The following is a 17,649-nucleotide window of genomic DNA, read 5'->3' as shown; positions in this document are numbered from 1 at the left end:
AATTCCACCTCTGGTAGATCCAGGGGTCCGTGTTTGCCCAACTATCTATTTTGCATTGCTTATAGGAGTTACATGAGATTGATCACTGTTCGTTATGTTCACCTTTTCATTTATAGAGTATTATCACTAACGCTGCTGGAGTAGGTAAAATGCCAATAAAATGTAATGGCATAGACTCAGCATTCTGACCAGTCTACTTCAAAATATACTGAACCAGTCAAAATGTTTTATTTTCAAACAGTTTTATATTTTATTGAAAAGCTTAATACAAAAGATCAAAATATAAACTATTTCAAGGTACAATACATAAAAAAAAAATACATGCCGAAAAAAATGTTCATGATAATCCTGCATGTTACCCGTTACTTAATCTTGTGTTTGATATACTAAAAGTGGAGTTCATGCAAGTTAGTCTAATGTACTAAAGATATTAGAAAAATTTGCATTAAAAAAAATGACTAAACATCATTAAGTAAAGATCATACATCTACTACGTTTGAAATCTATGCACCATAAATTCACCAGTATCAACGTTAAACATTTGATAAATCTGAATAAAAACAATTAAAGTGTAAAAATAAATACACATGAATTACCACTACATACATGTATATTGCACTTCTATTTTCATTTACAGATTACACATTTTGTTCCAAAAGAAAAAAAATCATCATTCACGAAACTGTCTGTCAAAATATTGTGCTAGTACAGGTCATGTGATCAGTACATAGTGTCCGTTATCGATACTATTCTATAAATATCACTATAATCATGTGATCAGTACATAGTGTCCGCTATCGGCACTATTCTATAAATATCACTATAATCATGTGATCAGTACACGGTGTCCGCTATCGGTACTATTCTATAACTATCACTATAATCATGTGATCAGTACACGGTGTCCGTTATCGGTACTATTCTATAACTATCACTAAAATCATGTGATCAGTACACGGTGTCCGCTATCGGTACTATGCTATAACTATCACTATAATCACAGGCATCTCTAGGGATTAAATGTCGACCGTAGGACATCCGTATTATGTGGGTTCATCAGCAATGTAAGCATGGGGAAATTCGCCAGTTTCGAGATACATTGGAGTTAGTTCTCTTTGGAGAACTCTCGTACATAATAAGGCGTGAAACAACTTATTTGCATGCAGGAGTGGGACAAATACTCATTACTGCATAAGTGAATCTGCTCAGTAAGTTTCTCATATGCAGTTTCATCCCTGAATTTCAACTGATTCACAAACTAAGTAAATGATAAGTATTCAGGGAGTAATTAAATACATGAGATTCTTTTTATATGGTTTTGGTTGTATGAATCATACCCAGGGTATTTATTGCAAATATGACATTGTTTTATGTTTCCACTTTAGTAAAACATTTCTTTCAATGGTATTTTGTATTTCCTACAATTACATATTTAAAGAGAAGCCGCTTTTAATGCATTTTATTGTCTTCCTCACTGACTGAAAATACTTCAACAATCAAAGTTCCACTAAATGCACCTCCTACACAGAAGAGTTCTTATCTCGAACCTGGCATATTTATGTGGGTATGTCAGCGATGTAAGCACGGGGAAATCTATGAAAACAATAAATTCAGATATACAAAAATTATCCCAAGCTTGTTATGTCATAGAGACAGGCAATGAAATTAACAGCTACATATTTTCACTAGTCATTGCTTCATTTCTGTAACAGCAATGTTTTAGCAATGTATGGAAGACTGTGCATGCATGTAGTCCTTTGTTTAAAATATGCAAACTTTTCATACAGAGGATAATGATTTTACACAAAACAACTAAAATTTGGTAATCATTAAGTGTAAACATTGTATCGTACATGTTTGACTCATGAATGAACTTGGAATTAATTTCTTTTATATCTGTCCATCATTTTCACAAAATTTCAAATAGAGCAATGCATATATATTTCAAAAATTCCCAACTCTAGGGAAATAATGTTTCAAAAATGTCATAAAAATATTAAGTAACTGCTAACAAACTGGCAACACTGCTTATGAAAAATATATATAATGTGTGAGATAGATGGAATAAAAATGTCTAATTATATTTTTATTTATGGCTGGTTTAGGTTGGTCGTCTGTATTTTTATTGCTGTTTTAGGTTAATTTTCTAGTTTTCAGTTTTTTATCGCTGGTTTAGGTTGGCCGTGTGTTTTTATAGCTGGTCGTTGGTATTTTATAGCTGTTTTAGATTGGTCGTCCGTATTCTATCGCTGTTTTAGGTTGGTTGTCTGTTTTTTTATCGCTGCACGGTTTACGTTGGTTGTCTGTTTGGGTTCATACTTCTCATGGTGTAATACTTCACTACCTGCTGTGGTACCTCGGCCAACACTTGCCTTGCCAATTCAGCACCACCAACCTTTGAAAAAATAAGATTTCATTCAGAAAGAAGATATCAATTTTAATTTCTAAAAATTTCATTAGAAAGTCAAATGTGGTTGATCCTGTTGTCAAACCATGCTTGAAGGACAAAGATCAAATATAAAAATATAATATGTACTTGTGAAAAACACTTTTTCAAACATGGCTAGGTTTAAGAATATCAAAAATGGGCAACAGGCACAGCCTAATTTAGCCCTCTCCCTATATTTTTTATCCCCTAGGCATGAAAATGGAAAGAATGTGTTCAGCACTGGGATACCCATAAGATCATAGGATACCCAAGATTTTGGATGCCTCAAAGGAAGTAGGATTTTGTTGTGTTCACATGAGATTTTCTATCATTTGATTAAATAACAATGTGAATCAGTCATTAATACATTAAAAGTATCAATAAAAAGACAGTATGGAAAGATTTCAATTTTGGGGTAATGTTTCAATTAACCCTTACTACGCTACTTATATAATTACTATACTGGCTGCTGCATTCTTGTTGTTTCAGAAGACAAAATTGATGAATCATTTTTAAACTGTAATAACTTTTTCATTTTTCAAGATACAGAAAAACTTTACCTATGAAAATTGTTCTACAGATTACCATCTTTCCAAATATCTACTTTTTAACTTTATAATTTAAAATCTTACACCTGTGTTTACAGGTAAAACACAGGTAAAGTTTAAAAATATGACAAAATATGTTTGAAATTGTTTTATTGAAGAAATATTGCCTTAGTGATGCCTTTTATAGTTAGTGTGAATTGCAGAATATAAAATGGCAAAAAAAAGAAGTCATTTTACAACTTTGCAACAGGTAAATACAGGTAAACCAGGTGAAGAAAATAAATGAATTTTACAAGAAAACGTGTTTGTTTTTTCCTGCTGTTTTTCTGATTTGTATGCTTTTATCATGTTTATGTATACTACATATCTTGCTAAATAAATAAATAATAAATAGCATGTTAAAAAAATCAATAGGTTTAGGATTCTCTGTAATCGGTGTGTTTAGCCCTGGCGTCCCTGCAAATGGAGCACAAGACGGCATTGAATCATAAAGAGTCCAACCAAACTCTTCATCTTCGCGAACATTTATATCCTTCACTGATTGATCAAAGTCTATTTCTCTAACGACTTCAAAAATATTTGATATATCTTCAGGCCCGAACCCTTCAAAGTTGCTCGCATCACCGGAATCTTGTAATAATTGCATTAAGTCATCATTGATGTCCGATTCATTTTCACTTTCCGCCATGATTGTGTGTCATTCCTTTTTTGTCACTTCGTCTAAGTTATTTTTCTGTTTAACATTTATATAAAAGTTTTCATTATTTCAAGCACAAGACCGACCTGATTCATATATCTATAGGTTAAGGATAATTGCCAAGTTGTTCCGAACATCTAGCGATTGTAGTGCAATGCTTTATTTACGTCAATACAAAAACGACATATGCCGCGATCAGCAGCAATGGACAAAAAAGTCAGTGCGGCTTAAGCCGCGAATAGCGTAGTAAGGGTTAAAGATTTAAGGATAATGTAAAAAATAAAGGTGATTTCATAGGAAAAATTTTATGGTAAATATGGGTTTTTAGCAATATATAAACAGTTACAAATACTTGTAGTTTTATAAAATTCCACAGCAAATCTGTGGGGTATCCTATGTCCTTTTAAATACAGGAAGTCTTTTATTCTTTATCGTAAAACTAAAGCAAGGCTACTTACAGCGGGTGACAAGAAATCTCTAAAGGGAACAAATTGCACAATATCCCTTTCTGCTGGCCTGCCATTGGCTCCTTTCAGAACCCCGCCATCACCATCCAGAAAGTTCATGTCACTAAAATCTGCCTCCCCCACTCCCACAATAATGAGGGACATGGGCAGGCCTGAGGCATACACAATGGCGTCCCTTGTCTGGTCCATGTCAGTGATAATCCCATCAGTCAACAGGAGCAGCACATAATACGCCTACAAAAGTCGTTCTCTGTGTCATTTTAGATCAGCACATAACAGGCCAATAACTAAAAAAAATAGCTATTTGTAGCAGGCCAATAGCTAAAAACATGGCTATTTGTAGCAGGCCAATAGCTAAAAAACATAGGTATTTGTAGCAGACCAATAGCTAAAAAAAAAAAGCTACATTATGTACATGTATTTGAAGCAGGTAATTACTTACAAAAATAGCTATTTGTGTTGAAAGAGAATATTTCAAAATTCACTGAATTTCTATTGTCAAACTACACTGCAAGCTTTGTGTTTCAAGCCACAATACAAATGAGAGTAATCTTGTCCCTGTGCCCTACCCTCCAAGAAATCGAGGGAACAGAGAGTGTGTGCACACAATTCAGTTTGTCTGCCCACCTGTACCATGTTTTTAGCATAATAAAAGTAAACAAATCAGTAACAATTGCACATTTTTAAATAGGTAGAGCACTATCTTCTCTAATGTGGAATATCATGAATTATTAGCGTACACCAGAGAGGCGTTCTGTAACATGCATTATTTGATCAAAACCAAAAATACAAACATGTGCCCCCTTGGTTGCCTCCTCCTTTTGGGCCACCTCAGCAAACCTGGCCACATGGTAGATAATAGGAGCCACATTGGTCGGACCCCATAGTGTAACATTTTGGATTGCATTCTTATAAGCCTCGATCACACCATTTATACCTGAAATTGAAAACAGTTTCATGTCTTTGTTATTTGAAGAGGCTTGGACACTATTGAGATGAAAATTTTATTTTGCCATTTTTATTGTATACAATGCTTGACTAAAGTATTTCTAATGGTCAACCAAATTTGAATATCAGTTTTTGAGTTATAAGAGAGATACAGCACTCACAATTCTTTGTTATGTAAACAAGGCTCGTGCCATGTTTTGTTTAAATATAGATTGCTTATTAGAAAATAGCATGTTTAAAACAAAATGAAATGTATTAAACACTAGAAACTATTTAATTGTGTTCAGAATTAAGTTGTATATTGAAATATCTGTTTTAAACAAACTTTTACTGGTATATAAATTTAGCCTATATGTAAACAAAAACATGGCATGAGCCTTGTTTACATAACAAAGAATTGTGAGCTCTGTATCTCCCATGTACCTCAACAACTGACGTTGAAATTGTTGCTGACCATTACAAATGTCTTACTAATCATTGTAAACAATAAAAACGGAAAAATAAGATTTGAAAATTTTCAGCTCAAATCGTGTCCATGTCCCTTTATGGAATAGATGTAATCTACTAATTCATTTAATCATTTTTTTAAATATAAAGTATGATGAGGCAGTTTACACATTATAACTTATAAAATGAGTAGAAAGTACTTTCATTCCTCATAATTTAATTTTCATATGATGCAGAGTAATACTGTGGTATCATTTCAATTTGTGGGGACCAATTTTCATGGCTTGTCAATATTTTACACTTTCATTGGGATGTAATTTCGTGAGTTGTCAATATTTTACAGTTCTGTTGGATGTAATTTCGTGGGTTGTCAACATTTTAAAGTTCCGTTGGGATGCAGTTTCGTGGATATGGTTTCTATACATTCAAACATATACATTAAATATTTCATTTTGGTTTGAAATTCATAAGAATGGGGTATTATAATGTCATTCTCGGAACTTCATATGGCACAACACATTATACAATACGAACAAGAGGCCAACAGGTCATATCTGTCACCTGAGCATTAGTTAAAAGTATCACTAGCCCCAAGGGCTATAAAATCTATAATAATTCTCCCGTTCTGTACATCTAAGCTAAATTCAGCAGCAGTATAAAACAAGCTCACTTAAGAAATATAAATGCCTCTGAAATGTCCATAATGATGAAAGACTTATTTACACTATTTGACTATTTTGGACCTGCCCTACAGTAAGAACCCCGAGGTTGCAAATTTTACAATTTTGGTACATATAGTGTACATCCATTTCTGCTTCTCCCAAACATGCACTTAGTTTATATACAGTATCAGCAAATCTTTTAGTATTTTAAAGATAAAGACAATAATCACTATGATAATTTTGAACCCACTTTAGAACCTCAACCCCTATTGATGAAGTCATGAAATTTACAACTTTGGCAAATGGGTTAATGTTTTACACATATCACACTCTATACCAAGTTTGGCCCCGCCCTGGGGTCAGAACCTCTACCTTGGGATCATAAAATTTACAATTATCGTCGATGCATTCTTGCTCTAAATCACTATGCTTTTAGTTTTTCATACAGATGTGCGATTGTAGAGAAGACGACTTCTGAAAATTGGTCAATTTTTACCACGCCCCTAGGGTGCAGGAGTCCTGAAATTTACAATATAAGTTCCCCTATTCCCATTGATGCTCTATACAAAATTTGAAAATAATTGAAAAGGTATTTATCAAGAAAAAGTTTTAAAAATGTTCAGTTGTTAACAAAACAATGCAAAACAGATACAGGCCAATAACAATAGGTCATCTGAGTGACTCAGGTCAGGTGACCTAGAAATGGTTGTGAAGGTCAAATGATAAACTAATCAAATTGCATTTAACAAATGAAATCATATTATATTCATATGTTTATCAAATCTTTATCAAATACACAAATTGCATTCATTCATTCAGTATTTTATTCCTCCTTGCAGAGAGCACATCAGAATTACATAGATTACATAATTTGAATTTGATGTATATATGTTACCTGCACAGTAAGGATTTGAGGGATTGAAATTCAGAGCAAACTCCATTGAAATTGACCCATCAGGAAGCTTTGCCCCAAAGCCAAGGGCTGGGAATAATTTATCCCTAGTAAAAAAAAAAATATACCAACATAGAGAACACAATTTTGTCTTTTCCACATAAATCAGCATTTCATATTTAACAAGTCTTCTTTTATCTTTGATAAACAACAGTAGGTATCTATTTGTTTAAAAACTTCACTCACCAGAAAATGGACAAATGAGTTACTTAGACATTATTGTATTCTTTGTATGTTTAAATGTTGTCCATTTTTAACATACGTAACATTAACATTGTGTAGATGTCATAAAACATCACTTCCGACCACGACTTATTTATTAGAACTAAAAATAGAGATTATGTCATCACGCGGTTTAAAATTGCTTGCAAACTCTTTACAGTTATTTTTTGTTAAGAATAAGATATCTTACGGTTCAAAGTAAAGTTTCTTAAATTTGTTTATTTTTTTTAACTCGACAAGTCAGACTAGTAAATCGATATTTTACCTGACCAGACCTATCATTTAGTAGACTCGGTCAGTCAGACGTGCCTTAGTGTCAAATCCTGAGTGAGATATTCTTATTTCAAGAGTGCATCTACAGTATATGATCTTGGGAAAATTTTCAGGAACCATAGAAATATGTGTTATATATCAGTTATCTTCTTTTTCTCTTACTTTCTTTTTATGTTTCCTTATAAGCCATTCATATGGTCTTAAAATGTGAGTTTTTCATCTGCAGATGCAATTTTTTAAAATGTAGGTCTTAGATATAAAATCGATTCAGTATATTGGGCGAGCTAACGAGCTAGCAAAAATTATCGACCTTATCACCAAAAATTACAGTATGTGCGATATTCCCGACACACAATAGGACTTACGTGTCGTATTCCTGACAAACAGATCCCACCGCATGGATGGCCTGCATGTATTGGTTGGGATAAATATCAGATGCAATAAAGTGAAGAGAGTTCGCTTCCCTGGGATCTCCATTAGATCCAGTAAAATCAACTCCAACCTGCAAAGTAAGAAACACCCGTGTTACTGGAGTTCTCGAAATAGTCAGTCTGTCGTCAAATTATCAACAAGTAACTGAAACAGAATAGCTGAAGATCTGTAGCTCTCTGGGGAAATATTGGGGCAGTCCAGTCTTGTCTGTCCTAGTATTTTTCCCTGAGCTACAGATCTGCAACTAGGAACAGAAGTGCTAAAAGCACATCTCGATAACAAAGTTATGGCCTTCAACAAATCTTTGTAACATCTTTACTTGTGTCCATCTTTACAGTGATAATGGTTGAGGGTTACATAACTGATCATAAGTAACCTTCATGCAATGTATTCTCACTGAGGCTGGAAGAATGACCCATTTTTTTTTTTTTTATAAAGATTGCTCTGATTCTAGAGGTTTTAGCCATACTCTTAAAAACCGCAAAAGGACTGGGATCACAAAAGCTCTGTTCATCTGTTCACTTACCCTTAAAGATGCAACACAGTAATTTCAGAAAATGACAGTCCAGTTTCTCTGAAGAAGTGAACAATTTACAATGCATGGTGCATGATGGACGTCGATAGACCAGGATCAATAGCAACAGGGTGCATGCCTGAGCGATTCAGTCAGACAAATATCATATAGAGACTTACAGAAAGGCATCTGTTAATGATGCTTTGTGAAGACATCCTCATTATATCAACAAAAAGGTGAAGATAAGAAACAGTGATCAATCTCAACTCTTATAAAAGGTGAAGATAACGAACAGTGATCAATCTCATAAGTCCTATAAAGGGTGAAGATAACGAACAGTGTTCAATCTCATAACGCCTATAAAAGGTGAAGATAACGAACAGTGGTCAATCTCATAACTCCTATAAAGGGTGAAGATAATGAACAGTGATCAATCTCATAACTCCTATAAAGGTGAAGATAACGAACAGTGATCAATCTCATAACTCCTATAAAGGTGAAGATAACGAACAGTGATCAATCTCATAAGTCCTGTAAAGGTGACGATAACGAACAGTGTTCAATCTCATAACGCCTATAAAAGGTGAAGATAATGAACAGTGATCAATCTCATAACTCCTATAAAAAGTGAAGATAACGAACAGTGATCAATCTCATAACTCTTATAAGGAATACAAAATAGAGAGTAGGGCAAACACAGACCATAAATGAGCTGACTGCACATAAGGTCAGGGTGAAAAATAAAAGTAAATTGGAAACGTATATTTTTACGTGCTGTATTTATTTCTGTTAAGTCCATGATCACATGAAATTCGTGTAATTTCATATCAGTGGACTTAAAACTATGCAAGCCATTTTCATGTAAGCCATATGCAACACAGCAGAATTTCAAACCCACGGACCAAACCAAAAATGGTAATTCGTGAAAAATTGATAACATCTACAGTATTAGTCAAACTCTCATTAAGCGGTACTTCTTTGTCAAGTTTGAAGCGGGTGTCCTTTATAGATTATTTAGGAATGAGTTACTCTTTGTTGGTAAAGTTTGAAGCAGATGTCCTTTATAGGTTAATCAGAAATGAGCTAATCACATAATCCATTAATTTGAAGTAAGGATCATACAATGGAGTAAATGCCGACCATGGTCCAAATATTTTGGCAGAGCTGTTATGCTCTTATCAAGCTACACCATGTCCCTGCCATGATGTGGTGGGGCATAGAAATGTAGCTTTGTTGCTCTTGAGAAGAAACCATTTCATTCTCATAAAAAAGTGTAGTGGCCCCATCCTTGTCCCCCAAGAACCATGATTTGCTCAAAAATGTTTTGTTTTTCCTAACTTAATGGTTCTTGAGAAGTAAAATTTTTAATGATCAAACTTAATTTTTACTATGGGTCCTGCTATTCTGGACGTGAAAATATAAAAAACAGATTGATGGACTAACTTTGATCAGTAAACTCAGCTCAGCTAAGAATAAAAAGTGTAATTTCAGACTTAGAATGCTGGGGCCCGTTTTACAAAACAACTTACGGCAAAGTCACAAGTCTTAAATTGTATTACACAGTTATTACTTAAAGTGAATTACGTAAAACTTTTCTGAGGCTTAATTTTCAACATTTAAAAAAAAAAAATTTGCATTTGGAGTGAATGACCTTACAACAAACCGGAAAATTGCAGTATGTAAAGTTTGTCGTAAGTTCTTTTGTAAAACGCGCCCCTGAATTCCACTGTAAAGGGACTTGGAAACAAGCTATTTCTGAAGATAAGATGTTGATATACTTGCAGTAAAATTAATCTGCATTCCACCATAGATAAACTCCAAAAAGTTTGGCTGTCTGAAAAACTAAGAAAGAAGAACAATGATAAATGGCTATGATGAATAAATATAAATTATGTCTTACGTTCAACTTGATGAAAAGAATCCAGGATTACATACCCTGATGTTTGTCATATGTGCCACCCCAGAGTTTTTTTTATCTTTTTTGTATTTCTTCTTGGGATTTATAAAGGGAAATTGTACCTGAAAAAAGATTCAATCTGTTTTACATATATAATTTTATAACGAATTTACAGTTTTGTTAGATGAAAATGATTTTACAGTACATATCGATGAGTACGGTATAATGGTTTTACAGTGCAGTTAGATGATTTTATAGTACATGTTGATGAGTACGGTATAATGGTTTTACAGTGCAGTTAGATGATTTTACAGTACTTGTAGATGAGTACGGTATAATGGTTTTACAGTGCCATTAGATAAGTATAATTTGACCATAACAAAGTGTCAGATGCGTATAATTTTACCATACTGTCAGATGAGTAAAATTTTACCATACTGTCAGATGAGTATAATTTTACCATACTGTCAGATGAGGATAATTTTACCGTACTGTCAGATGAGCATAATTTTACCATACTGTCAGATGAGTATAATTTTACCATACTGTCAGATGAGCATAATTTTACCATATCGTCAGATGAGGATAATTTTACCATACTGTCAGATGAGTATAATTGTAAGTACTGTTAGATGAGTGTAATGATTTTACAATATCATTTAATGTGAAATTCTAAAGTACAATGATTTTACAGTGTATCATTTGTTAATTTCTATATAAATTGGGATGAAGTTTGATGTATAATTTTAGAGTACAATGATTTTACAGTGCACCGTTCGTTAATTTCTATATAAATTGGGATGAAGTTTGATGTATAATTTTAGAGTACAATGATTTTACAGTGCACCGTTCGTTAATTTCTACATAAATTGGGGCGTAGTTTGATGTATAATTTTATAGTACAATGATTTTACAGTGTACCGTTCGTTAATTTCTATATAAATTGGGGTGTAGTTTGATGTATAATTTTATAGTACAATGATTTTACAGTCTACCGTTCTTTAATTTCTACATAAATTGGGGTGTAGTTTGATGTATACATAATTTTATAGTATAATGTTTTTATAGTGTACTGTTCGTTAATTTCTATGGGATGAAGTTCTTTTCTCACCCTATGTTACCCACCCGTGCTCTTCGTTGATTCTCTCCGAGAAATCAAATCGACTCAGAACCACAGTTTGCGCGATGTGTTTTCATATCGTTATTTATTCTACAGTGTAGGATGGTGTTCTCTACAAACACAATTCAAATGTTACCTCTTTCCCCTCCACTGCAGCTTGCTCCAGCTGTGCAATGGTAGTTGTGAATGAGCCAATCAGATCATGGGATCCATCGCTGTCGTGATCGCTGCAGCAGAACTTAAACAACACACAAAATTGTATTTACAGGTTCAAATATATCAAATTCAAATACTTTCTCTGTATTGATAGGAACTGGATTGTATTGATACTTGTATTCATACCTGTACTTCCTGTTGTTTGTTACCTGCACACAATGTATGTACTGCCATATTAAATGGCCGCCACACTGGATTCAAGGTGTCTTTGCAAACCTTATAGAAATTATTCAAGAAGGTTTTCAATAGGAAACAATAATTTCTTTTTTAAATCTAAAATGATTTACTCTGAACATACATATCTAATAATCTGATATTAGATAATCAGTGTTTATGGATATTAGATGCACTGTGCCTTATGAAATTGTTAGCTTAAGTTTTCGATATGAGACAGCTGACTGAATGACACCAGCTCTCATTCCCTAATTCTTTACCAGACAATGAGGAGTTTTTATGACATAGATATACATTACAGGCACTAATATTCACCTACCTCTGTTCTATGTACCACTTGCCAACTTCCATCTGAAGCCTGTCGAGAAATTTCTAGGAAAGGGTCTGATTTCCCCATGAAGTCCTGAAAGAAACTCAGAATGTGACCATACTCTAGGTAAAAAGGATCAATAACTAAAGGGTAGTGTGAGCGATGTGGCATTCCTAGCTAGTGGGTTAACCCTTTGTCTTGATTTGTAGTGCTGGACTTGTGTCTCTGTTACATATGGTACTCACATTGGGACCTGGGTTATCTCTGGCGGGTGAGATATCCTCAGTACTTCACCCCACAGGTGTTGGCACTCTGGAAGAGTCAGGGACGACTCCTCTTAAAAAGGAGGGGGACAATGTGGTGGTGTGAGTGATATGACATTTCTACTAGCTCTGGCTAGTGGGTTAACCTTTAGCTCGATTGGTAGAGTGCTAGACTTGAGTGCCAGAGACCCAGGTTCAAATCCCATCAGAGGCATAAAAATGTCTCTGTTACACTAGTAAGAAATAATTTTGCGAGTTTCCACAAGTTTCATATGATCAAGTTTTACTGTATACTTATGTTAGGGGAGGTTACCTTATTGTCTACTTTTGTAGCCCCAATATGAAGATACACCATTTCTCCTCCTTCTCTGACCTCCTCGGACCTTACCTACAAATAATCAAATGTAAGTACCATAGCATTCAAATATCAGTCAACTAAACCTGAACAAGATTACTACGCAAAGCCATGTCTCTCACCGCCACAAAAAAGTGCAAGTATAAAAGTCCCATAACTCCTGTAAACTTTGTAGAATGAAATTGTAGTGGACTATGATCAACTACAGCTACATATTGTGACTAACAATCCTGCAAAATTTGAACAAATTCCACACAGCAGTTTCGGAAGAGTTGCGTCCACAAAGTGTTCCTATAGTTTAGCATGTACAAATTCAACAAAGTCCCATAACTCCTGTAAAATTTGTCAAATTAAAATGGCGGCACAATATGATCAACTACATATGGTGAGTGACTAACAATTCTACAAAGTTGAGCGTTTTCGTCAGAATTGCATCCACAAAGTCAAGTGGGACGGACACCAGTATATCTATCTTCCCTTCCACAATGAAAAAATACCTATACTGAAAACGATTTTGTATTTCACCCAGTCTGTACTAAATATATACACACACACACACACACACACATATATATATACACACATATATATATATACACACACACACATATATATATATACACACACACACACACACACACATATATATATATATATATATATATATATAAAGAGAGAGAGAGAGAGATGTATATACATATTGTACTTACGTAAATCAGTGAACCACCTACTGGTTTTCCATCTCTTTTTTGCAAGGCGGAGGAGAAAGGGTTGCGTGAAACAATCTGCAACATAATTTTAAAATATCTACATGTGTTTAAAGAACATAGTGTTTCAAACGTGAGAGCTATACTGATACTGGAAATGTCCGAGACATACCTGTGCCAGATTACATTCTATTTTCCCCAAAAAGTCGTCATCTGTCAGCTTGCTGGTGTGGTTATCCAAGTCATAAACTTCTATTTTCACTTTCTGAATTTCTTCAAAAAAGTACTCCACAGTAAAGGGAGTGACAAATTTGGGATCGTGACAGTTCTTGATATGTTCAGTTCTTCCAATCTGAAAAATAAGTATATTAACTTTGTGACCTTCCCATAAACTTTGATTATTTTGTGATTCATACAATGTTCAGCACCTTAGAGTAATCTATTTTATATGAGGTGTTATATATAAATGTCCTAATTATTATAATCACTACATATTAAAATTGATACTTATTTTGAGATATGATGTACATTTTTGTCAAAAGACTTCTCAAAATGGGGGCCTGCTGGCCTAATCTCATTGAGATGCCATGTTCGGAAGAGGCGTCAGTCCAAATATCCAGCCTTGACGAATCTCACTGAGATTACTGTATCACATTTACCTTTTTTATTTCTAAGTAAATTTGTAACAGTTTAAGTTTATTCATACTCTACCTCAAGCCAAGAGTGACTTCCCCTGGGGTACATATACAGAACAGCACAGGGATCAGATTTTGAAAACTCATCTTTTTTTTTAAGTCCAGTACATTCGACTCTCAGCTGAACCTTGGACACAGGACCACCTCCAGTTGAAACAGCTTGGCTCATTTTTTTCTAGTAATATGTTTTCTATACAATCTGCAAGAAATTTGTACAGTCTATCTGTCAGATAATGTGCACAATATAAATGAATTATTTTATTATTATTGCTCTCGTTAATTGAATCAATACGCCGGTTTCGAGATATGTCCGAGTTATTTCCCTTTGGAGAACTCTCGTACATAGTAAGGTGCTAAAGAATTTGTTTACACGCGGGAGAGGGACAGATATTCATCACAGCATAAGTGAATGTACTCAGTAAGTTTCTCATACGCTGTTTGATAACTCGAATTCGACTGATACACAAACTAAGCAAGTGATAAGTATTTAGGGAGTAATTAAATACATAGAATTCTTATCCTATCACGTTATTTCTTTCGTCATAAGTACCATATCCAAGATATTTCTTGCAAATATGACATTGTTTGTATGTTTCCACTTCGGTAAAACATTTCTTTCGATAATAATAATACATTTCATCGTCTTCCTCGTTGGCTGTATATCCACTCTGTCCCACTTAGGCATTCAAAGTTCCACTAAATGCACCTCCTATACAGAGGAGTTCGTATCTCGAAACCGGCGTATTATCATCAATTCAACTAAATACATGCATAAATTCATGGATGCAAACAACAATTAAGTTTTTAGTAATGCGCGCAACGACTGAAATGAATGATATTTTATAGTTATATCTATGTCTGGGAAACAAAAACCATTTCTAAAAATTGTGAACAATTGTGAATAATTCAAGTGTAACATCAGATTAAAATAAGTGTGATTTTAAGAGATTTGTCATTTAATGTAAATTTCGCAGGTTAATTGAAAGTTGAAGATAACGAACAGTGATCAATCTCATAACTCCTAAAAGCAATACAAAATAGGGAGTTGGGCAAACACGGACCCCTGGATATACCAGAGGTGGGATTAGGTGCCTAAGAGGAGTAATCATTCCCTGTCGACCGGTCACACCCACCGTGAGCCCTATTATCTTGATCAGGTAAACAGAGTTATCCATAGTCAAAATCAGTGTGCCACGAGCGGCCTAACAATCGGCATGAAACACATCAGACAGATTTGACCCAATGTTAGGTTGTATTGGCAAACTAGATAATTATAACGACCATAGAATTTGCGAAATGCTGATTTTAAACGAGACTGTTGGAACCCCTGCACCATCAACTTATTTGTCAGTAGCCTGCCTCGGCCCAAAAACTGACTATAAACAGAACAAGCTCTTGCGCATCAAATCAGTTAAGAGATGTAAACACCACATACAAGTGATAATGGAATATTGCTACATAAATATGGGAAGTTGATGATGGAGAAGTTGAAATGATCCCATTTGTCATAAAGTTGAGTTGTTAGTTTGCCGTAAATATCTACTTTCGATAAAATATCTAAGTATGAAGCAGCAGTGGACGACCCTGTGGTGTCTTCTATTTCGAGTCCACTGGGATATATCAAATCGACACATGAATGAAAATTATTATTGTTGATAGATAATACATCGTTGATATATCTAAATGTCGAATTGACGGCCACAAGAGACCCATTCCTTTCACGAAGTTTTTGAACAAATTCTCATAGGAATATAAAAACAGGTCAGCCAACAAAGAAGCATAATTCATATCCCCTATCCCAATCCCAGAGTACCCACAGGGAATCAGAGTGGCGCCCAATAAAGCACACACCCCCACCCCCCGGATGACCGACCACCAGACAGGAACATTCGTGTTTTCCATCCCTGCTGAAGAAGCAACTGTCTATGATGTCAAAAAATCCATTCCCCAACCCACCGTGAGGAATGGACAATGGTCATGTAAAGAATTGAAAAGCCATATATGCCTCGACACTGTCGATTCGAGAAAAGCCCAGCGACCTCAAGTTTACTAAAGGTTCTCTAGAATTCCCCAGAATCCACATTCGATTCACATCACCTCTGGCATATGCAGTCGCACAGCACTTCCGAAGTCTCTCCTCCACAGCCGTCAACACTCCTGCAAGCAAAGACAGGGGCCCGGCAGAACACCCACCGGATCCAGCAATGCATCACTGCCCGCATGGGCCCAACAAATCAAACACAGGCACGGTAACCCACATCCACCCGACCCATTGACCGGGAGACCAAATTTTATGCGTCCAAAACCAAAGCAATGTGAATTATAAGGATTTAAGAGAAAAATTTACCAATTCAAGTGTAAATCTTACTGAAAAGGGATGAATTTTTACATATAAAGGCGTAAAATTTACAGTTTTTAAAATGTGTAAATTTTTACAAATCAGAGTGTAAATTTTACAGATTAAATTTAGATCTAAATCATTTAGTAAATGCGTAAACTAGAATAGTGTCGTGACATTAATACGTTTCCGTAGATTTATATCTCAAACCAAATAATGTGAATTTCGTGTGGTTATCATAAATTTGGGATGAAATAGATACATTTGATACGTGCAAATACCTAAGTAGGCAAATTTAGTAACGAAACTCGGAGTAAAACCTCTCCTCCCTTCCTGGTCTGCTGTTTTCTTTTTCTTGGGTTTTGAGACATCGAACCCGATATGATATATCGCTTTTGCACTAGATCTATATGACAAATGAGATTAAGGTTTTTTTATACGAGATGAAACATTAGATATTTTGTAATGAATAATATTTTCTTTTGAGTCTATTGTTCGCGACAAAAGATGATAAATATTGAGCTTACAAATTTACATTTATATCGGGACCGACATTAGTAAAATCCAAAACTTCCTGAAACAAAATGTCAAACGAGATTCGAGAACTAAGATAGTAAGCGTTAAGTTTACTTTTTAATCTTCAGCGGTAGTACAGCTCATAGGTCATCGAAGTACGATAACCAATATGAGCTGTCAAAATATACACAAGAATTGCTCGGTGGTAAATTTTAGTAGATATTGTAACTGTTTATTCTCATCTTTTCTTACATTTGTTGACAATGGGACAAACCAATTCTGCAACTTTAACGGAACATTTACCCTTAGATCCACAGGTGCATCAGCATCCTACTTTGAGACTGATGGCGAGGCTGTTTCAGACTCAAATTTTAAATGATTTCTGTGGCATATATCATAAATTTTCTTTAAAAAAATTGATGATTCACCCCTGAAAATCTAATACCCATTTCAATTCAAATGTTTCTA

At 34.6% G+C, this 17,649-nt stretch overlaps 2 protein-coding genes across 3 annotated transcripts in view; one reads left to right on the top strand and one right to left on the bottom strand.

Moving 5' to 3' along the window:
• Window positions 1-212: 212 nt before the first annotated feature.
• On the bottom strand, window positions 213-17,048 carry LOC125673235 (copine-3-like). 2 transcript variants are annotated; one of them, XM_056166818.1, is made up of 15 exons: window positions 16,425-17,048; window positions 14,344-14,526; window positions 13,805-13,984; window positions 13,636-13,710; window positions 12,884-12,958; window positions 12,317-12,400; window positions 11,950-12,039; window positions 11,744-11,845; window positions 10,526-10,609; window positions 10,373-10,432; window positions 8,010-8,146; window positions 7,093-7,196; window positions 4,935-5,077; window positions 4,132-4,374; window positions 213-2,395 (listed from the first exon to the last, which is right to left on the bottom strand). In XM_056166818.1, the coding sequence occupies exons 2-15, from the start codon at window positions 14,494-14,496 to the stop codon at window positions 2,291-2,293; spliced, it is 1,635 nt and encodes a 544-aa protein (XP_056022793.1). In that variant the 5' UTR covers window positions 14,497-14,526; window positions 16,425-17,048; the 3' UTR covers window positions 213-2,290. The 2 variants fall into 2 exon arrangements, with proteins under 2 accessions (XP_056022793.1, XP_048765665.2); XM_048909708.2 differs by having other exon boundaries at window positions 16,947-17,043.
• Window positions 17,049-17,224: 176 nt separating this feature from the next.
• Window positions 17,225-17,649, top strand: part of LOC125673296 (kelch-like protein 26) — a 9,176-nt gene continuing 8,751 nt past the window's right edge. Inside the window, exon 1 of the mRNA XM_048909829.2 lies at window positions 17,225-17,278. The gene's annotated coding sequence lies outside the window, so the exon portion shown is untranslated. The remainder of the gene's footprint in view (window positions 17,279-17,649) is intronic.

This window comes from Ostrea edulis, chromosome 1 (genome assembly GCF_947568905.1).
Source record: "Ostrea edulis chromosome 1, xbOstEdul1.1, whole genome shotgun sequence".
NCBI classification, from domain to species: Eukaryota; Metazoa; Mollusca; class Bivalvia; order Ostreida; family Ostreidae; genus Ostrea; species Ostrea edulis.
Note: the sequence above shows the minus strand (reverse complement) of the source record. Positions and strands in the feature narration are given on the sequence as shown.